At 35.8% G+C, this 26,763-nt stretch overlaps 1 protein-coding gene across 5 annotated transcripts in view; it reads left to right on the top strand.

The window, feature by feature from the left end:
* The first annotated feature begins 3,616 nt into the window (after nucleotides 1–3,616).
* TRPC1 (transient receptor potential cation channel subfamily C member 1) overlaps nucleotides 3,617–26,763 on the top strand; it is a 70,470-nt gene continuing 47,323 nt past the window's right edge. The window contains exons 1-4 of one of the 5 annotated variants that reach the window (XM_032408533.1): nucleotides 3,617–4,278; nucleotides 14,259–14,413; nucleotides 20,732–20,833; nucleotides 25,549–25,751. In XM_032408533.1, the coding sequence (XP_032264424.1) occupies nucleotides 4,104–4,278; nucleotides 14,259–14,413; nucleotides 20,732–20,833; nucleotides 25,549–25,751 (635 nt within the window). In that variant the 5' untranslated portion in view covers nucleotides 3,617–4,103. The other 4 variants (XM_032408534.1, XM_032408535.1, XM_032408537.1 and 1 more) reach the window with 4 other exon arrangements.

The raw sequence follows: 26,763 nt of genomic DNA, 5'->3' as shown, positions 1-26,763 counted from the left end.
AGACCTATTTTTGTGTGAATTTCTATCAGTAGACAGATTCTGCTGCTAAAAAATGAATTGAGAAATCTGTTTCCTCCATCATCCACTGTGAGTGAGAGTGAGCAATACTGCTATGCAACAAAAATGCTGTCACTTTATCTCCATGTGAATGAGTAGTTTAAACCCCTCTTCTACCATTGATTAAAACAGATTGGTAAAGGGCGCCTGGGTGGCTCAGTTGGTTGGGCGACTGCCTTCGGCTCAGGTCATGATCCTGGAGTCCCTGGATCGAGTCCCACATCGGGCTCCCTGCTCGGCGGGGAGTCTGCTTCTCCCTCTGACCCTCCCCCCTCTCATGTGCTCTCTCTCATTCTCTCTCTCTCAAATAAATAAATAAAATCTTTAAAAAAAAAAAAAAGAAAAAGAAAAACAGATTGGTAAGAGTGAGATTACTCATGTGTTTCAAATTTTTTAAATGAAATCATCAATAGGTGGAACTTTGAAATATATTCTTCTACAAAAGTGATTTCCTTTCCTTTTATATTTTGATGAATTGTTTTCTTATATGAAGATTAAGATATGTTCTTGCTCTAAGAGATTAATCAATGTTTCCCCTTTTAATTTTTTTCACCATTATATTTACTAAGTTATCTGATTTACATGAAATTTGGCACTTTAGGGTATTCTTTTTCTCACAGAATATATTTAATAAAAACCCTATGTACAAATGTGTCAGTGTTCATTTCATTTAAAGAATATACAGCCTTGAAAATTAATCTATCATAAGTTTATTTTCCAGAAAAAATAATTTTGTTTTAATTAGTAAAACAAAAGAAATTTATTAGATTATTTTTTGGGGAATGAAAGTGGTTCTGTGGTTCTTTAATATGAAGAATTTTAGTAAAGACCAACTGCATTATTACTACGATTTAGTTTGTGCTGAAATAATTTGAGGGAATCAGTTGATTAACATGAATTTGTTATGATTCAGGTATGATGCTAGAAACATGGGGATTCATTGAAAAAATATAGACAGAGTTCTCTAACTTCATGAATCTTTTATCCTAGTAGAGAGAGATAATAAATAGGAATTTTAGATAGTGATAAAATGCAATAGGGGAAATAAAACAGTAATGTAATAGAGACTGACTTGGGAACTGGGGTGAAGATTTTAGTTTGGGTGCTCAGGAATGGTCTCTCTAAGACCATTTAGACTGAAATATGAATGATGAGATAGGTGATAAATGTGCAGCAGAGGGAACAAGTACAAAGGCTCTGAGGCAGGAAAAGTCTTACAGACATTTTAGTAAAAGAAACAGGCAAATGTGGCCTAAGTAATGAGGGAGAGGCATAGAGTTTGGAGATAGGATCTGTTCTACTTTTTTTCTTTTTTTCTTTTTTAAGTAGGCTCTATACCCAGTGTGGGACAAGAGTTACATGCTCTGTTGACTAAGCCAGCCAGGTGCCCCTGTTCTACTTTTTTTGGGGGGGGGAATCTGTTCTATTTTTAAGGCTAGATCTGAATCTGGATTTTTCTCTTCTCCAATTGAAGTTGATGGCTCTTCTCTTTGTACCTACAGGTTGGTGAGTTGTTTTGAGTAATGTGCTGCTTCTGAATCTTGCATGCCATTGTTCATCATAATTCTCTCATTAGTCTTACTATCACAGATGTACAATAAACCCATTATATAGGGGATGCTAAAATACCCCAATTTATGCTGGATAAAATATGTACCAGAGGCAAGAGAGAATATGCTGCATCTGAGATGATTCAAAAAAACTTCTAAAAAACAGGATGCAGTTGCAACACTGGCTTATTATGAAAAAGGATAGACCTCTAATAACTTTGCCTCCTAGGATTATCTACTAAATAAAGTAGGTTGGAATTCCCCTGAATCTAAGAAATTAATCCAGCCCCTGGGGGTGTTCTTATGGATGAGAAATCACAAGCCCAGAAGCTTGAAAAGACTTCAGAGTAAAGTGGTTTTTATACTTGGAGCTACCTGAATTTTTATCTTTCAATACTCTGGAACTTTTGGATGGGTCAGCATTAGAATTAAAATTTTACTAGACTATGAAGAGTGTGTAAGTAAGCACACATATAAACCCACATATGTACCTCTGTGTTCAATGGGTACAAATTAGCAATGAACAATTTTGACATTCCACCAAATATGCAAACTTGGAAACAATATAGAATGGGGAAGATTTATGATACATTAGAGATAAGAAAAAGCTAAAAGGATTCAATAGATAATTTTGACTATTTTGAAGTAAACACATGACAATGGGAAGGTGGGCAATCTTGTCATCTACCTAAGGACTCCTATAAGAGAAGATATAAAGAGTACTTTGAATTGTGAGAAAGATATATTTGGGAAATTTGGGAGTTAGTGATGGCAAGAACAGAGATGGAATAAATCAACCTGAATAGGAAGTATTTCCCTCAAATATAAGATATTCTGATGTAAATTTATTGCCTTTAAAAACCTAAAGCAGTGAGGGCACAATTTTGATTTTTGTATAGTTGTGGGAAGCAATAAGAATTATTAAAGACATGAGTTGTAGTTTTACCCCCTAGCTTTTAAAGGTGCAAGAATCTGCCTTAAATAAAAGCTTGCTTAAAAAAAAAATTATTCGAGGGGGCGCCTGGGTGGCTCAGTCGTTAAGCGTCTGCCTTCAGCTCAGGTCATGATCCCAGGGTCCTGGGATGGAGCCCCGCATCGGGCTCCCTGCTCCGCGGGAAGCCTGCTTCTCTCTCTCTCCCACTCCCCCTGCTTGTGTTCCCTCTCTCGCTGTGTCTCTCTCTGTCAAATAAATAAATAAAATCTTTAAAAAAAAAAAAAAAATTATTCGAGGGCGCCTGGGTGGCTCAGTTGGTTAAGCGACTGCCTTCAGCTCAGGTCATGATCCTGGAGTCGCAGGATGGAGTCCCACATCGGGCTCCCTGCTCAGCAGGGAGTCTGCTTCTCCCCCTGTCCCTCCCCTCTCTCATGCTCTATCTCATTCTCTCTCTCAAATAAATAAAATCTTTAAAAAAAATTATTCAAGAAAGTAGTACTTACTGTGCTTCAGTTAGCTTTTGCCTCACACATTTTTAAAAATCAAATTTATAAATGTGAAGAAACCACTGGAATGACTGTAGATGCTAAAAATGTGCTTATCCAATGGCTACATGTTGGTACACTTGAATTACATGCGAATAAATGTATGACATCAAGAATGTTATGCCAATTTTATATCACAAACAAGTTGAAAAAATAGTCTAGAAATGAGTATAGCTAGTCCAAACACACACACACACACACAAGCACAAGTCTAGCGGCGTGACCAACACGAAATAATTAGACAACTCCACAAGGGGGGTTCGACTAAAACATTAAGTCGTCAGAGGTTCAGTAACCATACCGCTGCATGTTTACATGCAGCAGGGGACCGCAGGGAAATTACCTCAACAACCCGGGTGGGGAAAGGCCGCACTGGGCTGTTCACTTAGCCCTCACCAACTGGAAACCTTTGGAAGCTGCAGCGGGCTGGCGAGGACCGGGGGCGTGGCGCACGTAGACCCCGCCCCCCACAACGGCCACGCCCCCGAGCCCGCCCCGTTGTCGTCGCTATAGCAGAGCGGAAGATGACGTGAGGAGAGTCGCGAACATCTCCGGGCGCAGCTGGGTTGGCGGTTCCCACAGCCCGGGAGCCCGACGTGCGCAGAATCGCTCTCGGAGCTCCTTTCCCACAGATCTTTAATCCTCCTCCCGGGCCGGGCCGCCCCCAGCGCGGCCCCTGCGCCTCCTGGCACGGCCCCGCGCTCAGCTGCCGCCCTGGCGCGCGCCACTCTGTCATCCCCGGAGGGGCGCGGACCGGCTCGGCCCGGGCGCCGGCGACTGGGGAGGGGGCGCTGGCCCCGGAGCCGCGCATGCGCCGCCACCAGTCTGGGGCTGTCAGTGGAGGGCGAGTGCTGGCTCCGAGGGGAGACTACGCCCTTTGGGGCCAACGGGCCGCGCACTGAGGCGGCCGTGGGAACGACTCATCCCTTTTCCAGCCCTGGGGCGGGGCTGGGGTCGAGGTCGGGGCTGGTGGGGGCCCCGCCCCCGTCTCCTGGCCTGCCCCCTTCATGGGCCGCGATGATGGCGGCTCTGTACCCGAGCACGGATCTCTCGGGCGCCTCCTCCTCCTCCCTACCTTCCTCCCCATCCTCCTCTTCGTCGCCGAACGAGGTGATGGCGCTGAAGGATGTGCGGGAGGTGAAGGAGGAGAACACCCTGAATGAGAAGCTTTTCTTGCTGGCGTGCGACAAGGGTGAGAGCTAGGCCCCTTTCTCCACTTCTGGGCGCCCCTGCCCTCCACACCCTTCACCCTTTCCCCAGCCTCACCTTGGGTCATTCTTTCCTCACGCGCGGAGCTTCTGTACCGCCTCGCCCGCTGCCTCTCCCGGGCCACCCGGCACCGCCTCTGCCCTGTGAGTGTGGAGCTGGCGGGCGGGAGCAGCCGGGGTGCAGCCCTCGGAGCACCGCATCTGGGGCGGTTCTGGCCGTGGCCTCCCTTTGTGGGGTCCGGTGTTTAGGTAGCGACTTGCCGACCCAGACCTCCGCCTCTGCTACTAACCCCCCGAATGACCTGGTCTCCCTCTCCGAGCTTCTGTTCTTTCTTTCTGGAATCCCACAGGGTTTGTCTAGTTTGGGACCTTCTAGTTAGAAAATTCCATGACCTTGCTTAAGGTTCCTCGTGTTTATGGGCTCTCACCTGGTTTTTGTTTTTGTTTTTCTTTAAACCCGTACGGGTATTATTAGCTTTAGCCACCCATTGCCTTGGTGTTCAATGACTGTTGAATGGGATTTAGGTATGTCAGTATCCTGGGTGGAGATGAAGATAGGACTGGAGAAGTTATGCCTTAGTGCCAAACTTTTTTTTTTTTTTTTAATTTACGGAACTTTGTTCGTGCTTTCATTGGAGAAGAAGGTTTATTGCCCTTGAACCTTCGGGAAAAAATGGTCGTGCAAAAACAATTACAGGCAAAACTGTGGAATGTATTTAGTGTGTTTTTCTTTCAAAAAAAAAAAAACAAGTAGAAATCAATCACTTTTATGGCCATAATAAAATCTCTTCACTTAAGCATGCTTTATATTGATGCATATAATAAAAGGAATGGGAAATTGATTGCCCTAAGAGGGCTTTTATTTCCCACATATAAGAAAATGCTGTAATTTTTCTCTTTCTGAATATTAAGTTGCCTTACAATGGCCATGCTAACTTAGGAATACTCTGTTTAGGATCCTGCAAACTTCCAAACATAAACTCAAAGGGCAACTTACCCTGTGAAAAGCTTAACTACAGAGGATTTTTTGTTTGTATGTGTGAGTGTGTTTTTAATAAATCACAGCCTTTCTCACCTCTCTTACTGCTTTTGAAATAGGATTTTATTTACACAACTTTTTGAAAACACATTAACATATAAACAGTCCACCTATGTCTCTTGTCAGACACTTTTATGTTCTTATGTAATAGTCTTAAATTATATTATGAAAGCTTTTGTTAAAGTCCACCATGGACACAACTTTGAATAGTCTTGGAAATGTAAAGAAACAAAATATATGTTTATAACCTCACAAAAGTCACTGTCTGTGGATTATGTAAAATTACTTAGTATTACTGCCGTGGATTATCTGAGTTCTCTTCCCTCAAAAATTCTCTGAGAGGGGAAGGGACAAGACTGTGTTGTACTAGAATGAGTAAGTGGCTGCTGCATCTACCCCAGCTTACTGAGCTGTGGTTATTTTAAAGCAAACAAAGTATGTCAAGAAAGGGAATTTAATATTGCTGTCAACTGAGGACAGAGGAATGTCATAATGGAATGTGGTTGGAGAAAGTACTTATATGGTATGTATATTTAGAATTATTGCATGGTATACCTCAAATGAAAGTTTTCATATATGATAGTTTTGTAGCGTATCCAGTAGTGTTATTGAAATAGCTTCCTATTCTTTGCCAATTTCCCATTTTATAACATTAAGATCCTTGGAGAGATTTAGCTTTTGGGGGTGGGGTGGAAGGTAAATATGCATGTTTTTTTTTTTTTACCCTTCTATAAATTAAACATTTTTTTAAATGAGTGAGATTAAATAGGTATTTTCTCTTTCAGGTATGTTGAAATGAATTCTTGGCTTAGATTTGGAAAAATGGTTTAAATTACATATGTGTATGGTATACAATTTACATTGAAAAAATAAATTTGAGTTATAGCAGTATTTTTATTTGCTTACATGTTTATATTCACTAATACTGTTAAGCCTTTTTTAGTGTATTTTACTTTTAATCTAAAAGTAAGAAATTTCTTGAAGTAGCGATAGCTTCCACTATTACATTGGAGCTTTCATCAAACTGAATGGCAAATATTTGCTAAAACAGCCATTAGGGTAGAGTGTATATGCTTTTCATAGATTATTTCATTTTATCCTGACGACCCCATGAGCCAGATCTGTTGTTATACCTATTTTACAAATGAGGAAAATGAGGCTTAGCAAAATTTTAAAATCACTTTGCCCAAGGTTACATTAGCTAGGAAGTGGTAGAACTTAGATCTGCTTGAGCCTGCACTCTTAGACATTATGTTGTATTGATCTAGTTATAGTTGAATGAATGAAAATCATTTGTGTTAGAAAAGACGTATCCAAATTTGGCTTTACTAGCTGGAGATTAAACTTGCTCTCTATGAATGTTTTATAAACCTTGATTGTGTGGATTATATTTATCCAATAAAAGTGAAAAGATTTAATAGCACTAGAACAAATCCACACTGTCGTATCTATGTTTCTCATCCTTTTCATTTAGCAATCCTACTCTAAGTGTACAAAATGTTTATCATATAGTCCATTTAGGGAGAATTCCTAAAGCAAAAATTATGGAGATTTTGGTTATGTGTATGTTAGTGGATGTTAGTGGATGGGTGTGTACAGATTAAGGAGTAAAGGAAAAAAATAGGAAAAAAAGATTTTATGTTTGATTTTATTGTTTGTATAGCTGGCTTTATGAAAAATGAGCTCAATATATCTAGGTAAGTGCTGATCTCCAGGTAGTGGCTGCTTAATAGTGGCTCTTATTTATCTTGAAAGTGGGTCAGAATCATGTATCATTGGTTCTTTGTATAAAATTTAGAAGAAGTCAAAGTTCCTGTACTAGTGACAATCAAGTTAAGTATGTTCCCCGCCCCCAGTAATATTCTCAGAAAGCACATTCATATTCTTTATAGACATAGAACACTGCAACTCAGAGGTGAAAGATAATTGAAACAAGAGCTGGCTATTTTATGAAATATTAAGCAGGATTCTTATGACCACCTCTTTCCTCTCTCATTGAGAGTTAATGTGATAATGAGCCACTTTTATTTGTGGGAGCCTGTGGTTTACTCAGGCCTGATGGCTGGAGAAAGGGTTACTACATTGGTTTGGGGAATGCCTAACTAAGTACAGTTCATGTTAATTTACCTCTTTTAATGTAACTTGAGTAGATGGTAGCTTTTAGTATATGTTCACAAGCTAAACCTATATTAACCCTTTAATTTGCTAATGATCAGTTCTTGTGCAGAGAAAGGAAATAATGAAAGGACTTAGTCCGGATTTAGGACCTTCCAATTCCCCATGAAGGGCATTTTCAGGAAATTTCTGTTCGCAATTAATAAGTCAGGATGCCCTTCTTGAAATTTCAGCTTGAGGGCACAGGAGGGATGGAGAGAGCTGTCCTTGGGCTCAATCTCGTCTGAGGTCTTACATCACCTTTGTAGTAGGATTTGCTGCGTTGTGTGGAAGGGTGCCTTGATGAATTTGCATAACTTTGGACTAAGCATGCTTTTAAAGTGGGCAGCATTTCTGGGAGAAGTAATACTAAACTGCCATTTTAATAAGACCTTACTTAATATATTTGATGGGACTTTTTTAGCTAATTGATGTAAACTAAAATTTTATACAACTTGCAACATCACTGAATTGCATCATATACCAGTCATATACCAGACTCTAATTACAAAATAAACATTGCTTCTAATTGTTTTTCTAATAGATACAAGAGTATACTGTTAATAATTTTTAATTTGTCAACTAACTTACTATAAAAAAAGCATCACCTTCTATGCTGTAAGTATAATTTTTTTCCTACAGCAGAGTGAATCTTTGCTCCTTTGCCAGATGATATTCATTATCATTAATAGTCTTCATTAACAGTCATAAATGGCTAAGAACTTACAGTAATAATTGTCTTTTTTCAAAAATATTCAAACATACCATGTTTTTGAGTATCTTTAAGTTTTAAGGTTTCATTTATAACTATGATTATAAAACATTGGGGTTTATGAGAAATATTGGGTTTTGCACATTTGGGTAAAACTACATTTTTAAGTCACCTTCACTGTAAAAGTCTTGTATTTTTTTTCTTTTTAGAATTTGGTTCAAACTAATTTGAAGTTTGCTATAGAGTTAACATTTTAATCATTATTGTCACGATTTGTATTTACAAATCCAGCAACTAAATTTGATCATGTCTTTGTATTTTTTTTACTTTGTTATTCTTTTTCCTTTTAATAATAAAATCTTTTTTTAAGTGTCTTTAGTAATAGTTCAATTAGAATGTTGCAGTTGACACACTCAAAAAGTTTGTTACAGAAACTTAGTTTGAAAAGCTTTACAGATTTTTTTGACATAAATTCTCCCATACTTCACAACTAACTGAAAATTTGGATACTATAAAATTAAACTAAACTGATCAACATTAATGCTCCCATTATAGTGACACTAAAATTTACCATCATATGCCAGTGAGATGCCAATGAAGAAGAGATGGAATCATCTATTCTTAATTGATATTGTAACATTTCTCCACTGTATTTTTTTTTTTTAAAGATTTTATTTATTTATTTGATAGAGAGAGACACAGTGAGAGAGGGGAACACAAGCAGGGGAGCAGGAGCGGGAGAGGGAGAAGCAGGCTTCCCGCGGAGCAGCCCGATGTGGGGCTTGATCCCAGGACCCTGGGATCATGACCCGAGCCAAAGGCAGACGCTTAACTTCTGAGCCACCCAGGCGCCCCTCTCCACTGTATTTCTTAAGGGTTTATCACAGCTGGCCAGGGTGAACTGATTGCTAAAGATCCATGAGATTACCCTGGTGTTTTATATATTATTTTATTTTTAAAAATTGTTTAGTACTCATTACATTGATTTCATGACTCTTGGTGGGTTGCAACCTGCATTTTGGAAAACATTGGTCTAGAAAGATCATAGTGAGTAAACAGGAGAGTTGCACGAGGTTAATAGGGAATGGTAGCAAAGCTCAAGTGCCATAGGGCTTAGTAAGCCACAATGAAAATTTTGGCACTTATTTTAGGTGTGATGGGAAATCTCAAGATTTTTGGGAATTGAGTGATTTTAATTTAAAAAAGATCACTCTGGCTGCTAGGTGGACAGTGGATTAAAGGGGTGGGACTAGAGCAGGGGCTAGAGCAAGGTGGGCAAACTATGGCCCACAGGCCAAATCCTTACCACCTGTTTTTCTAAGGCCTGTGAGCTAAAAATAGTTTACATTTTACATTTCAAATGGTTGGGAATAAGTCAAGAGAAGAATAATATTTTATAATAGGAAAATTATATGAAATTTGAACTTTAGTGTTCACAAATAAAAGTTTTATTGGAACACATTGGAATTCATTTGTGTATATGTAGTCTGTGGCCGCCTTTGTGCTGTAAGGGCAGACTTGAATATTTGCAACTTGAGATGATATCGCCCATAATGCCTGAAATATTTACTATATGGCTCTTTGTAGAAAAAGTGTGTTGAGCTTTGTATTAGAGTATTGGCAGCTATTTCAGTAAAGAGTCTATTGCAGAGTCCAGGAAAGAGATGATAGTGGCTTTGACCGTGGGTAGCAGTATACATGGATACAAGTGGATGAATATGGGAACTATTTTGGAGAGGGAGCTGAGAAGGCTTGCTATTAAATTGGTGTACTAGTGGAATTGATTGAAACGTTTATTTTTCCTTCACCGAAGAAAGAACCATCTAGCCAAAAGGTAAACAGATTATGTTGCATTTCCTTGTATATATTACATTTTAAAAGACAAACGATTTATGTAACTCTTAAAAGCAACTTCAATATAAAATGAAAAGCATTCAGATATTTGACATAAAAAGGCATTTAAATTGTAATCCTTGCTCTATAACTAGCTTCTTGCTATGTATTTTAAATTTACTAACTTCTTTGTACATATACACTCATCCTAAATATTAAGACTGTTCTGGGCTTAGCAATGTAGCACATTGTTTTAAATGGCTTGCAAATGTAAACTTAGGTAGAATACTTAGAAACCACTCTACTTTCCTATAGGTTCTATGACTATAGCATGTAATTTTTCATTTGCATGAGTATGTCAGCTGTCGCAGGGTGGAACTTTTTATTTTTAGGGATGAAAATTACTTACTTGGTTTGATTTTTTAAGTTTTATTTTCTCGTATAGTCCCCTGACTGTGATGGATATAGTCTCTGAAACCTAAAGCTAGAATATCTGACATCTGAATACAATTACTCTTGAAACAGCAATCTGAAGTTTTAAAACAGGTAGCAGTTGTTTCTTTCCATTTGCTATACCTGAAATTTATAAAATTTTATAAGAATTGTACTTATACAATTCTTTATACTTTTCTGTCTCTGACAAATGGCTGACTAGATAATCTGAAAACCCTTCTGCTTCAAATCACCTAGAAATGCCAGTTAAAATATAACAAATGTCCATTTAAGTGAACAGCTGAGCTTTCAGGAAATTAAGGAAACACTCATGATCCAAAAATGAGGAAAAGACTGAAAAACAGAGGAGTGTGTGAGCTAACATTTTGGCTGCTCTGTGTGGATGGGGCAAGAGTTAGTTATTGGTCCAGGCATTATAGGGATTTGAATTTCAATGCCCATATGGAAACAGGTTATAAGGCCTTGTGTTTGTACAAAGTGGGAAATTAGCACAACATCCATGCATAAAATCAGGATCCTTAAAGCACGGTACCTGTAGCAAAGGGGTAGATGAAGAAAAGAACCCACCCACCAGCATTGGGAGACTACAGAGAAGCTTGTAAGTAAGAATTTGCAGCTGTAGTCCTCACTCTTGTTGGTTTGGAGTTTGTTTGTTTGTTTGTTTTTAATTTTTAAAGAAGATTTTATTTATTTATTTGAGAGAGAGTGAGAGAAGGGGCAGGGGGAGAGGGAGAAGCAGACTGCCCACCGAGCAGGGAGCCCAACATGGGGCTTGATCCTGGGACTCCAGGATCATGACCTGAGCTGAAGACAGACACTCAACCGACTGAGCCATCCAGGTGCCCCCAGGGCTTGGAGTTTAATATTACCTACTTGGTCTGTGAAAACCTAAACTGAGAAATAAATATAAAAAAGATTGATAGGATAGCAAAACCTCTGAGTTATCCAGAAGAAGGAAACAAAACATCCTTGATGTTACAACCTTTCAAACTAGGCTGCCAGGATTCCCACAGTTAATCTGCATGAAGAGTTTGCAACACCCAATTAAAAAATTCAGAAGACAGTCACCCATTCTCAAGAATGAGTCAGTAGACACAACACATAGGATTAAATCCCTGAGGCCTTAGATAATTACCATATAGAAATCATAAAATAAGTATGTTTAAAATGACTAAAATCTGGGGCGCCTGGGTGGCTAAGTCATTAAGCCTTAGGCTCAGGTCATGATGCCGGGGTCCTGGGATCGAGCCCCACGTCAGGCTTCCCGCTCAGTGGGAAGCCTGCTTCTCCCTGCTTCTCCCTTTCCCACTCCACCTGCTTGTGTTCCCTCTCTCGCTATCTCCCTGTCTGTCAAATAAATAAATAAAATCTTAAAAAAATAAAAATAAATAAAATGACTAAAATCTTAAGGAAATGAAAACGTAAGAAATGAAATCAAAAGATTTGGAAAGGAATCCAATAAAACTTAAGTAAAAAAATAGTCATTAAAAATGAATGGGTTAATAAAAAATAATAAGTAACTGGAAGATTTGAAGAAATTATCAAGAATATAGAAGAGAGAGGGCACCTGGGTGGCTCAGTTGGTTAAGCGACTGCCTTCAGCTCAGGTCATAATCCTGTGGAGTCCCTGGATCGAGTCCCGCATCGGGCTCCCTGCTCGGTGGGGAGCCTGCTTCTCCCTCTGACCCTCCCCCCTCTCATGTGCTCTCTCTCTCTCTCTCTCATTCTGTCTCAAATAAATAAATAAAATCTTTAAAAAAAAAAAAGAATATAGAAGAGAGAGAAAGAGGAACAATAAGAAATCTTTAGAGACACAGAAGTTGGAATGAGATGATCCAACATAATGTTTAATAGAAGTTCCAATAGAAAAAAGAGTAATATGAGGATGAAGCAGTATTTGAAGAGAGAATGGCTGAAATTATTGCAGAATTTATGAAGGGCAGAAGTCCTTAGATTCAGAAAGCCTAATGAGTCCCTAGATAAATTAGTCCTCACCCAGACACATCATGAAACCAAAGAAAATGCAGAGCTTTTATGGGAGGCATTCTCTGACCGCTAATATATTGAAATCACCTGAAATAAGGTTTTAAACATTGTTTTCCAGTAATAGTGCTAAATTTTCACTGGTCTATCTGTATGTTCACTATTAGTTCAGCTTGTGACTAAGAGCTTCACTTTGTGAAGTGTTTGGTAAGTTTTTGTCATGGAACAAAAGTGTTTAAATATTAATTAGTAGTGCTATGAGGAAAATATTTCTTTTTGTGACTAGTTTTCTTCTTGAGGGAACTAAGGAAATATACCATCAAAAAAACTACTATTCGGGGCGCCTGGGTGGCTCAGTTGGTTAAGCGACTGCCTTCGGCTCAGGTCATGATCCTGGAGTCCTGGGATCGAGTCCCGCATCAGGCTACCTGCTCAGCAGGGAGTCTGCTTCTCCCTCTCCCACTCCCCCCTCTTGTGCTCTTTCTCTCTCTCACTCTCTCTCTCAAATAAATAAAATCTTTAAAAAACAAAAAAAAAACAAAAAAAAAAAACTACTATTCGACTTCTTCCAAAATGTGTGGGGACTTTAAAGTCATTGGCTAAAAATAGCAAATTTGTTAGAAGTTTTAACAAAAATCTGTTACTTTTCCTTCTTATTCACCCAATTAGTTCAGTTTTAGGGTTTTTTCATTCTGTATCATGAAATTATTCATTTCTTTTTCCTTGTGATTTCCACTCTAATTGTTCTTTTCCTGTTTATTATTCATAGACTTTTAAGGACAACTATATTTGCAAGTCATTTAAAATGGTTTATTCATCCTATGTTTCAAAAGTTAGATGAAATAAAACAAACAAAACCCACCTGGCTTTATTTATTTAGCACTTCTCTTTTGATTTATTCCGCCAAATTACTGCACTAGCTGGTGAACAGACAAATATAATGGGCACTATAATGATGACCTCTGTACTTATTCTCATTTTCCCCTATGGGTCAGTTGTTTTGATGTAGACAGAATGGAGCTAGGCAGAAGGTAATCTGCATGCTCCTGACAGGTGAAACTTCACTTTGAAATATTCTCACTTGAGCCTTTACCATCATTAATCCTAGTTCTGCCTTAGAGTTTTATGAGCTGAATATTCCCTGGCCATGTAAACAGGTTCATTAATGAGATAAGGGCTGTGTGTGTGTGTGTGTGTGTGTGTGTGTGTGTGTGTGTGTGTGTGTTGGGAGAGTGGGGAGGAGAGGAAAGGAATTTCTGGCATCCTTCCCTTTTACTATGCATACCCACTAGCATATATACATTCATACTGCTTTTCCAAACTAGCTTTTCCCCTGTAAAACCACTTCTTAATATCCTCTGCTTGTTTTTAGATCTTATTTTTAACCATTATTATGTGCCAGTAAATGTGTTTATGTATTTGAGGTGTAAAACTTAAATCCTTTACGCTTCTTAGGTTTTTCTAGTTTCCAGTCTGTACTTATGGACATTATTGCTTTAAATATCTTCTAAAAGTTTCTCTCCTTATAATCAGTCAGTTGTGAATTTTAAACTAACAACTTTTATTTCAACTGCACATTTAAAATTTTTTCTTTTTGCTTGCAGCTGATGTACATACTGTTTTATCAGGATAAGGTTTTCAGCAAGGAAATGTTCACATTTTCTTTGCACATTTCCATATACAAAAATGAGTTTAGGTTTTTAAATTTTAAATCAACAGGCTAAGTTTTTACAGTCATTCTTATCTAATATGTCTTGGATATTTAATTATGTTTGTATATTGTTATTTAGGTGACTATTATATGGTTAAAAAGATTTTGGAGGAAAACAGTTCAGGTGACTTGAACATAAATTGCGTAGATGTGCTTGGGAGAAATGCTGTTACCATAACTATTGAAAACGAAAACTTGGATATACTGCAGCTTCTTTTGGACTACGGTTGTCAGGTACAAGGCTAGATAATTCTACCAGTAGCTTCTAAATACTGTTAGATATGCCATGTTTTCTTCTTTCTTTCTAGTTTCCTTTCATCCCCCCTTTCTTCCTTCTTTCCTTCCTTTGTTTTTTTCATTCTTATCTTTCTTTCACCCTTTATTTTGTCTTGAACCACTAAAAGTTTTAAAAACAAAACAAAAAAAGCCTTTTTTAAAAGTATATTTTGACTTGATTTATCTTTTCCCTCCAAATTTTTACTTTCCCCTTATATGTTTTATAACATCTCACAGAGGTAAATTATCACGATTTATTAAAGATGACTTTGTTTTTATTACTTATGTTATTACTATTTATGGTATATATCTAAAAATAGTACAAGTGTTCTGAAGTGTCAGGGGAACAGGTTGTTCTGTGGCTCATGTAATTTACAAACATAAGAACAAAATGCTCCTGACTCACAATGCAATTTTCAATTTGATTTTGATTTTCTCCTGTTAAATTTTATTAAGTTTTCCTTTTGTCTGAAGTTTAGTGTTTATAACTGAAGATGAACAAATTTCTTTTTTTAACTGGAAAATATAGACCTTTCTGTTTGTCTTTATATCAGTTCAGACAGAAAAGCAGGCATGCATATAAGTCTTGAAAGAATTCAGTCAAGAGATTCTGAAAGGAAATTTAATAATATTATTTTCCTTTTCTTTTGGGTTTGCTTATGATGGGAGCACATGAATCCTGGCACTTTTTTTTTTTCTTTCAAATAGTATGATTGCTCTGTTGTAGCTTCAAATTAATGAGACTTTTTTTTTTTTTTGAGTGGCATCAGGAAGCACTCACAGAAGATTTTTAAAATATAAGTAGGTTAGTTCTATGTGCATTTTTATTGTATGTACATATATATGCATTGCAATATACGGTACTGTCTGTATGTATACATAGTTAGAGTAGAAAAAGAAATTGCCTTCCCAGCAATTTCAGTTACCCAGAACACCACGGAGAATCAGAAAGTAACAAAAAACATCTCTGAGCAGTAGCTGCCATGAAGTTTTCCATTTATAAACTTTAGTCATAGGAGTATGAGAGCCCTCCTTCAACTTTAACAAACTTCAGTAGTTAGTCTTTAATGCATAGAGAATTAGAGGGGCAACAGAAGGGGCATGAGGGCTGCAGTGAAACAAAATGGGGCACAGTACCTCTGACTCTTTTAATAAAGAGGTCAACAGCATTACATATCTGATAATCTCTAAGGAGTTGTATGTTAGAATGGTAATTAATGTTTACAACAATGGCCAGAGTAAGTAAGTAAAAGTTAAATTATATTCAGTACCTATTGTTTTAGAAGATAGAAGAATATGTATAGTACTTCTGAAAGTAGAAAACTTCCATCAAAATAGTTTAAATTTCAAAGTTAAACACTTAAAAGCATAAGCTTCAGTTACCTAGAAAATAAAGTTATAAAGAAAGACCCTGATGATTCTGGATAAATGAAGTATTATGGTATAATTGTCATTTTTGTCTTTTTACATATATGATCCTATGTATATAATAATTCTGCAATATACATGGTTCTTTCACATGGTTCCTGATCGTATTTGAACATCATAGCCAACCTATATAGATACTACATTTTATAGATCAGAAAACTGAGGCTCATAGACTTTAATGAATTGCTCAAAGTTCTGAAATAAGTGAGGGCAGAGCTAAGATATGAACCTGGTCTTCTGACTGCAAATCCCATGCTCTTTCCAGTTCACTGTGTTCTGTCTCAGGTTACCTCTGTCTTACCTATCAATCAACAGATGTCCAAGGCCTTCCATTGGGTGTGATTGTGGAAATGAATAAGTAAAACATGAATTCCATACTAAAGGATATTAAAACTAATTGGATAATGAAAGTATAGTTGACCCTTTAACAATACAGATTTGAACTGCATGGATCTACGTATATATGGATTTTTTACAGTATAGGACTGTAAATATTTTCTCTTCCTTAATGATTTTCTTAATATTCTTTTCTCCAGATTATTTTTAGAATATAGTATATAATACATGTAACATACAAAATATGTGTTAATTGACTATGTTATAGGTAAGGCTTTGGTCAATAGGAGGCTATTAGTAGTTGAGTTTGGGGGGAGTTAAAAATTATGTGCAGATTTTCAATTATGTGGGGGGTGAGCACCTCTAACTCTTGCATTGTTTAAGGGTCAACTGTGTACATACAAGTTTCAAATCAATTAAATAATGCAGACGTGTATTTGATAAGTGCTGAGTAGTAATAATACTTGACCCTTGTATGTTACTTTGAGGTTACAAAGTGCTTTCATGTACTTTATCTTATGTTATACTAGTGGTTCTTGACTGGACAATTTTGCTCCCCAGGGGACATTTGATAATGTCTGGAAACATTTTTGGTTTCACAATTGGGGGATGGATCACTACTGGCATCTAGTGAGTAGAAGCTAGGTATGCTGCTTAAACATCCTACAGTGCCCTAGACGACCTCTACAACAAAGAATTACCTGGCCCCAAATGTCAATAATGTCACTGTTGAGAAACGATGTTTTATACTTAAACTTTTGTGCTTTACAATAGATATTTTGGAAACATAGAAAAGAGAAGGTCACTGTGGATTGAGCTAATCAAGGTTTCATGGAACAGTGTCAGTTGAGCTCAGCCTTCAAACATTAATAACTGTCAATATTTTTATAGTGATACTGTGTGCCAGGTACCTTAAATATATTCACTTCTTTAGTCCTCACAACCTATGAGGTAGGTACTATTATTATTTCCATATTATGGAGGAGGAAATCAAGGTACAAAAAGTTTAGGTAACTTGCCCAAAGACACTCCACAAATGGCCCAGCTGGAATTAGAACTCAGGTTCTGGCTCCAGAGTCCATGTTTTTACCTACTACCCAAAACTACTCTCAAAAATATGTAGATCGCTCCAGAACAGGGGATGTGGGGAAAGCTGTTAACAAAGACATGTGCAATGTATATTTTTGAGAAAATGAATTGACTTAGCCTTTTGAACAAAATATTTGGGTTGGATAGTAGTGGGAAATATCTGGAAAAATAACAAACAAAACAAATGAAAAGGGCCAGAATGCCAGGCTAAGGAATTTGGGTTTATAGAAAATGGGCTCATTAAATGATTTTTGAGAAAGGATGTGTTGTGTCCAGTGGTATTTTGGGAAAAGTATTTTAGTGGCTGTGTTCAGTATAGATTGAAAAATGGAAAGTGGAGAAGGCTATAGCTTGGGTGAGCAGTTTTTATAGTAATCCAGGTCTGAAGAAGTTGAAGCCTGAACTAGATAGTAGCTGTAAGGATAGGAGAAAAAATGGCAGATGTGAAAGATGTTATGAAGGAAAAATTGATAGAACTTAGTATTTAAATTTGGAGGGGAGAATTGAAAAGGAGACCAAGATGATTTGGAAATGTTAAACATAGGTGGCTGGGAGAAGGATAAAAGAAACACAGGAAGTTAAGAAGTCAAGATTGGGGCAGAGAAATGTGAATTTGGATTTTAGCCTTGTTTATTTTGGGCATATCAAGCAGTCTCCAATAGACAGTTACAGATGGAAATTACATCTGTAGAGAGAGGTCAGGCTGGAGAGATACAGCAGTCATGGACATGGGATGATCACCTGCATCATGAAAGTGGATGAAATTACAGAGGAGAGCGAATGGCTGGTGCTAATTCTTTCTCAGGGAGCATCTACATTAATAAAGGCAATAGAAGGAAAATGTTCCATTAAAGGAGTTAGGATAGTGCAGCATTGTTAAAACCAAAGGAGCAGTTTTGATGTGTTGCTTAGAAATCAAAGAAAGTGAAGGGGTAGGAAGGGCCATTGGATTTTGAAACTGGCATCAATAGAGTTAGAGAAAATGATATGCATGATTTGAGAAGTTTGACAAAGTGAGAGGAAGAAAACTTGAGTGGTAAGAGAAAGACAGGATCAAGTCAAGGTAGCAAAGAGTGAGGAAGTATTTCATATTTTGGGAGATGGAGGCTAGGACTGGTATTTCTGTAAACGAAGGACCAAGTTCCTGTAGAAGACAGAAAAGCATTAAATAGAATACCAAGGTGGAAAACAGCTTTGGAAAGGAAATAAGAAGCTTCTTACTCTGAGTCTAGAGAAAAGAGTATGAGATTTGTTGAAAAGACATTTTCTGAGGTGGGAAGGAATATAGTAAGCAATCTCATTAATACATAATAAGTATACATATTGAATAAATTTTAATAAGGGATGGTCAAATATTTGTGAGAAATTGGGAAACAAACTAATGAGGACATTTTGTCCTATAGATATTTTAAAAATAATTTAAAACTTTTTTCATTCAGAACTTCCTTTGATTTATCAAATAACATGATTTGTGCAGAATAAGTTAATGGTAACTCCTTATTTACATGACTTTTTTACACAAATATTTTTATACCTGAAGCTTATCCTTTTAAGCATTGAGAGATTTAACATGAATCTTTCTTTATTCTTCACTAAATAGTGTATCTGAATATAATTTAACTTTATCATCATAAGTGGGAATCATTGAAAATATAATTGTTTTACTTTGCTTTGTATAATCTGAAACTATTAACATGTTTGTCCTTATATTAAATGGCTTCTGACTGCTCTGTATTGATAGTTGTTTTCCTATACTGGTATTTTATCTTTTCAGTAGTCAGCTTTTAGCAATTTTCTCTTCATTTCTTTCTATTTGTTAGTTTTTATCTAGCTGTTGCCTTATTCAATAAAGATCTGAAGAATACTTGGGGAAAGCAAGTTATCCTTCATTTGTAGACAACTCTTAGTGTCGTTGAGACAATTCCTTCTGGGAAATAATGCCCGTGAAGTTAGTTTGTGACAGCTCAATATAGTTTTTTTGGAAATTTGCAGTTGGATCCATGGCTGTGTTTCAGATGGTTGGAGTGAGCTGATTGGTGTTTTGACTTGGAGAGCAGTAGCATTACTATACAGTTAGCTTTATAGGTTAAAATTTATCATAAATGAAATGTTTAGTAGTAATGAACACATAATTCTTTTTGTTTGCTTCACTTGACCAAGTATGGTAAAAATTGAAGAAAAATGTTTGCAAAGCAGAAGAATAATGATGCTAGATTTAAAGAATAGGATACAACCCAGTGAACCTTAAAAGTTTTAAGGAATAAAAAATTAAATTTCTCATTGGGATGGGGAGTTTTTCCTGTGGAAATACATAGGCAGTTCCTAATGGTTGAATGTGGCCCCCAGTTCTTTGGGGTGATATATTCCTATTTTTAGGTATCCAGGTAAAGTCTGTCGTTTTTAGTCCTATTTTTGACATCTAGATAAAGTTTATGGAAGCTTTATTCTTTTCAGCTCCAAGAATACTAAAGATCTGATATAGTTTCATTTTCAAGAGAGAGAATGTTGATGTAAATGGTTGTTAAGGATTATAACAGTTTTTAAAATGTACAGATTGAAAATAATCAGGGCACTTTCTTAGATTAAATCATTATTTATCCCCATGTTTCCCTTCTGCCTTTATGGTTTTCCTTAAAACAGAACAGAATAGAACAAAACAAAAAGAAACCCAAAAACCCGACGTCACAAGTATGCCAAGTATGGACTGTAGACTTTGTTACAGAGTGTTGGAAAGTCCCAAATGCTCAGCTTCTATTTACTTTTTCCTCCCATCAAAGTTGGAGTTTCAAAATGAACGATAGTTTGGGAGTAAAACTATAAAGTCACTTCTCCCTCTTTTCTACAAGAGCATTGGCAGCCTAGTTTTTTGCAGCTTTTACTTGATAAGATTGCTAATATTAATGTCAAATTTGTAACACTTCAGTTAGCCATATAGGTTTTAAAGTTGATACCAGAGGGCTCCCCTTATCCTCATGGTTGCATTGATGATCATTTTTATTAGAATGAACATAATCCTTTACCAGTAGTAATAGTTCTTGGCAATTTCTTTAATAGATCTGGAATGTTAAGATTCTTTTTGGTTCAAAGTTCACAAGTAAAGGTCTTGAAAAAAAATTTCAGCTTTGAATACTCCATGGATCAGCACTGTTCCATTAATAAACCCTTCTAGCAAGCATTTATTTTATTTTTTTTACCAGCTTATGCAGTGAAATCAGCACAGAAATTTGTGTGTGTTATGGTACACAAAAGTACTGCTAAGGCAAGCAAATGTACTCTTTGGACAGTCTAAATTTTTAAAAATTTAGTATTACTGTACATAATACAGCTTAAATTTAAAGATAGTTTTATTTAAGAATTAGTAAAAATAAATAGTTTACCTTTTTATCCTCCATTTTCATTTTTAACCTTTTTTTTTTTTTAAAGTCCGCAGATGCACTTTTGGTGGCAATCGACTCTGAAGTAGTGGGAGCTGTTGATATACTACTTAATCATCGACCAAAACGATCATCAAGACCAACTATAGTAGTTAGTACTCTTAAATATTTATTAATTTGGATTTTTAAACCAAAAATAGATCTCTTGCCCCATTCCCACTTTTTTCTTCCCCCAAATTTATTTTGTTTTAAAGAAATGGATATTTTTTACTCTGTAAAATATTGCCTTAAAGTAAGTAGATACTTGCAGGAATAATTAATTTTGCTTTCAGGAAACCTTTTTAAAATTAGTGATATTTCCATAATCTTGTCAGTGTGGACCAATATTTTTAGTTTTGGACATTCTATAGATTAGGTTGAAAATACAGATTAGTTTCCAAATGGATTTAACAATTAAATATAAACAGTGAAACCATAAAACTGGAAGAAAATATAGGTGAATATTTAACTGATTATGAGTGGAAAGACTTTCTAATCATAAAAAGCAATGGCACAGCCTTTGGCTGTATAGAAGTTAAATTTCTGGAATTCAGATATAGAGCAAAATTTAGAAAGCAGATGGATAGCTGGCAAAGATATTTTCAAAATATATCACAAATTCATAATCTTAATAATTGACAAATTGATGAAAAACACCAAGATCAGAAAAGGACATGAAAAAAATCTCAGAAAAGAAAATATAAGATATTAAAACTTACTACTAATAAGATATGAAATACTAATTTTTGCTTATCAAATTAGCAAAGATTATTTTATTTCTTTGTTTAAATTTTAGTTAACCTACAGTGCAATTTGGTTTCAGGAGTAGAATTCAGTAACTCATCACTTACATACAACACCCAGTGTTCATCACAAGTGCCCTCCTTAATACCCATCACCCATTTAGCCCACCCCCAGCCACCTCTTTCCATCAACGCTTAGTTTGTTCTCTGTCATTAAGAGTCTCTTATGATTCATTTCCCTCTCTCCTTTTCTTCCCCGCCTCCCCATACTTTCATCTGTTTTTAAATTCCATATATGAGTGAAATCATATGGTATTTGTCTTTTTCTGACTGACTAATTTCACTTAATATAATATATTAAAATAATATACTCTAGCTCCATCCATATCATTGCAAATGGCAAGATTTCATTCTTTTTGATGGCTGAGTAATATTCCATTATATATATGTATCTTCTTTATCCATTCATTAGTCGATGGACGTTTGGGCTCTCCATAGTTTGGCTATTGTTGATAATGCAAATTAGTAAAGATTTTTAAAAATAATTATCATTGATGGCAAGGGAGTGGTACAGTTTAATACAAATTGGTGGGGAGGGTATTTTGGAAAGCAGTTTGGCAGAGTATATCATAAATAAGAAAGATGTTCATATTCTTTAATCTAGTGTTTCCCCTTCTAGGAACTGGTCAGAAATGGGGAGAAGAATGTTAATTGTGATCTTACTTGTAGCAATGAAAAAACCATATGACCCAATTTAAACATCCCCAAATAAAAGATTGGAAATAATAAAAATTACATACATATTAAAATGGTATTTTTAAAAGAATATTTAGGAACCTGAATAAATATGACATAGGAAGTGAAAAAAATGGGAATAGTAAACTGGACATATAATATGATCCAAGGTTAAAAAGATGCACAGACAAAGAACTATATGGAAATGTAGCAAAATGTTACCTAACAGCAGTCATCTCATTGCTAAATTAAGGATATTTTTTTCTTACGCTTTTTATTTTTCTTTATTGCTTTTGTAATTAAGAAGACAGTCACTAATGATCAAATAAATTCTACTTAAAATTTTTTTTTTAAAGATTTTATTTATTTGACAGAGAGAGACACAGCAAGAGAGGGAACACAAGCAGGGGGAGTGGGGGAGGGAGAAGCAGGCTTCCTGCTGAGCAGGGAGCCCTATGCGGGGCTCGATCCCAGGACTCTGGGATCATGACCTGAGCTGAAGGCAGATGCTTAATGACTGAACCACCCAGGCGCCCCAAATAAATTCTACTTTAAAATGAGATATTTGTTATATATCAAAATTTAAAAATTATAACATTCATTATTGGTGAGGATGTAGTGAAGCAAGCAGTTTTTAAATAATTGCTGGTAGTGTAAACTGGCTATCCTCTGAAGAAAAATATTGTTTTAAGATAGAATTATAAATCGGTTGTGGATTATCTGCCATTATCTGAGAACAATGAGAAGCTCTGCTAAATTGCATACTTTACCATATATTAACTGAAATCTTTTACTTTCATTTAGGTATTACAAAGTTTCTGTAAGCATGACTTTCTCCAGAGGATAGTACCAACTAGTTTAAGTGGTGATGAGAAACCAAAAAGAACAGAGGAAAAAAAGGCTAAGAATATAGCGCCTGTCCAAATGATCAGAAATGTGTAGAATCCTATTTGATTTTCTGTCATCTGTCTCGCAGTCACTGTTATATTTCGGTATACTTATTCCACCTTGTAGCCCCTTTTTACCCGTTTACTTTCTTGGCAGGGAGGGTGGGGTGTAGTATGCCAGGGTATCGGAGCAACCGACTGACGTTATTTCATCACCATTAGCACCACCAGTCAACTCTTGCCTTGTGAGGCTCTGGCAGTCTTCATCCTTCAGCCAAAGAACACTTTGTACTTCATCTCTAACAAAAAGGGTTATCATCCTTTGCTTGAGTATTTCTAGTGACAGTAAGATCACATTTTAACAGCCCTAATACTTCTTGACAGGCAATGTCAAATATTTTTATATACTTTTTTTTTACCATTTCAGTGAATTTATTCTGTATTCTTAGCTTATCAAAATTGTCTTTTGATAAATATTGATTTTTTAAATACAGATGGGTTTTTTTTGATAGTATGTAGATTATATTATGAGCAATGAAATAATGCATTTCAATCTTCTAATAATGTTTTTCATGTAGTCAAGTATGTTTTATAGGAAAAATGAAGACATTATTTAAATACAATTTTCTTCTCTTTATAACCAGTAATAAGGGGAGAAAGGGCTAAGTTTTTAGATTTCTTTGTTATTTTTAAATAAATTCATTAATTTGAAGTTTCCAATAAATAAATGGGAAGTATATAAAGAAACTATTCATAAAAGAAGGGGAAAAAAGCTAAATATGTCAGAAAATATTAAAACTTAGCTAGTAATCAAAGGAAAGGAAAGTAATATTTCATGATAGTTTTTTTCACTCGTAAATTGGGAATGACCATGTCTAGTGCTGGTGAGTAAACCTTGAGTGTGAAATGGGTACATTCCTGTATTATTGGAAATATAAACTATGGAAAGAACTTTAGTAATATATATCAAAAGCTTCAAAACTGTTCATGGCCTTTAGACCTATTATTGCACTTCAGGGGTTCTGTGGTTAATGAGTTTATCCTAAATTTCAAAAAAGCTGTATTCATAAAGATGTTTGTGGTAGTGTTATTTAAATAAGCAAAACAAAGTATCTTGAACACAGGTCTATGAATTTTCTTAAATTACATGCTAGTTCTATACATGAATTTTATTTCCCAGAAATTCTGGGCTATAGTTTTATGAAATTATTAGAAGGATCCTTGAATTTCAAAATAATAAGGACCATTGTTTTTAATCATTGATGCCAAATCACTTATGCCAAAGATGTCCTTAAAAGGTGGTATAATAGAAAAAGGACTAGAAGGAGATACTGTAAAATGTATTTTGCATAGTAGGAATATGGGAATTTTTATTCTTCTGTCTGCTTTTCTGTATTTTTCAGATATTTTATAGTATGTGTGTACTACTTTTATAATGTTAATAAAAATTACCAAAAAAACCCTGTGAACTTGATAAGCTTATACAATGGAATCAAACAGCTGTCAGGAAAACCCGTGTGAAAAAGTGAGAAGTATTGGAAAGAATATGCAATAGTCATACAATAATCAACCTTTTTATTTAACCCTGACTCTTTATTTACTAATGTTTCTTTCCTCATGTCATGCCATCACCAGGCCCATGAGCCCATGTAGGGAAAGCAGCTCAGGCTCTGGTGTAATACGGACCTGAGTTCTGACCTGCATTTTGCCACTCTGTTGTGTAGCTTGGGCACATTAACTTCTCTGAGCCTCAGTTTCTTCATGGGGATTATAATGCTCAATTTTGCAGACTATTGTGGGGATTAAATGAGATGATAAATGTAAGGTGTCTAACTAACAGTCTCAGGACTCATTAATAATAGTTACCATTGTTAGTGTTTTTGTGCATTTGTAACAGGAAATAGTATAGGTAATGATTGAGAATATGTAAAGAATTACACAAAATGAAGAGTGCTTCCTATTTACTTATCCCTTTCAGGCAACTTCATTGCTATTAATGTGGCAAGGTTTGCCATAAAGGTGGAATTTTTAAGTTTTTCTCATGCATTTGTACTCTGCCTATTTTTAACATTTCTGTTTTTCCCTTTATATTCTTTTTCTAAGATTCTTGTTCTTTATCCTTGTCATGCATGTTTCCATAATCTTGTGAAAATTAAACACTTTTTTCTAAAGTATTTTTCTAGGTATCCTCACTTCTTCTTTGTTAGGAAAACAGAACTCTAGTTGTATGAATATGTTCTATTGAAGATTTTTGTCTGTCATGATTATATTGCATTTATTAATTAAAATTGAGTTTCAGGTTTCAAAAAAAATTTAGTCCTGGTAAAATGTTTATCATATTTTTAAAAATAATTATTGTATTCTTTGTGCCTTCTGATTTTTTTTTCATTTCATTTTCAGATAAATATGTTGTTTTGAAGTCACAAATAATAATTTTGGACATTTATATAAATATTTTTCAGAAACTAATGGAGCGAATTCAGAATCCTGAGTATTCAACAACTATGGATGTTGCACCTGTCATTTTAGCTGCTCATCGTAACAACTATGAAATTCTTACAATGCTGTTAAAACAGGATGTATCTCTACCCAAGCCCCATGCAGTTGGCTGTGAATGCACATTGTGTTCTGCAAAGAACAAAAAGGACAGTCTCCGACATTCCAGGTTAGAAAATTAAGGTTTTGATAAATAGGTGTGCGATTTAGTAAGGTATATGTCAGTGAAATTTTTGTTGTTTTTCTTTCTATGCAGCTTTTAAGAAATATGGTACTAGAATGGCTTATGAAAGCTAAACATCTAGTTCCTTTGCTTAATATGAGTTTTACATCTTTTAGAAATGTTTACTAAATGATGCATAGGAAAAGCCTTCAAATTATGAATAGGATTTACCTCATGCTTCTGCTGGTGGGGCTTAGAGACATTATTTACTTTTTAAAAGCAGAGTTTATTAGCCTAAGAGAATTTCCAAATAGTAGAAGGGGTGGAGATACCCCTTCTTATCTTATTTATAAGGAAATAAAATGTATTTTCTGTCTGACTAAATACTTAACTTGTTATGCCTCTTACTTCCCCTTTCACACAATATTTAAATCTTTTTCTCTTCCCTTTCTCCCCAGTCCAAATATTAACAACAACTGAGGAGAAAAAGAATGAGAAAGTATCCCATCTTGGATGGGTTGAGCAAGAGCACACATATGGGCATGTTGTATAAGGTTCTGGGCTACACTTGAGAATCTATTTTCAGCATAAGTCTTTATATATATATATTATCTATGTAGTAATCAAATACAGTTGAGATTATATCAATATAACATTTACTATGGGAAATATGGTCTGGAAGTCCTAAGCAGCCCATTGACAAACTGTTTTTACAGTACGTGAAATTAGCCTTAAAGCTGCAAGCTAGTCACCCTCACTCCTTCCTTATCTTAAGGACAGATCTTTGGTGGATTGACAGATAGTCACAGATCCATAAATTGAGAAAGTCTCCTGGGAATCAGTTTAATGTTTATTTGCAGAGGTTGAACTGGAAAGTTTTTCATTTTCAGGTTTATTTACAGTGAGATCTATTTTTTTTTTAATAAGATCTGGTTGATAGCTATGGCTATATCATATAATGACTAGCAGAAATGATCTTTAAGGCTTCTTTTAGTTTTAAAATCCTTTATTAATATTA

Source organism: Phoca vitulina, unplaced genomic scaffold (genome assembly GCF_004348235.1).
Source record: "Phoca vitulina isolate PV1807 unplaced genomic scaffold, GSC_HSeal_1.0 scaffold10, whole genome shotgun sequence".
Taxonomy (NCBI): domain Eukaryota; kingdom Metazoa; phylum Chordata; class Mammalia; order Carnivora; family Phocidae; genus Phoca; species Phoca vitulina.
This window is presented reverse-complemented; position numbering and strand designations above follow the sequence as displayed.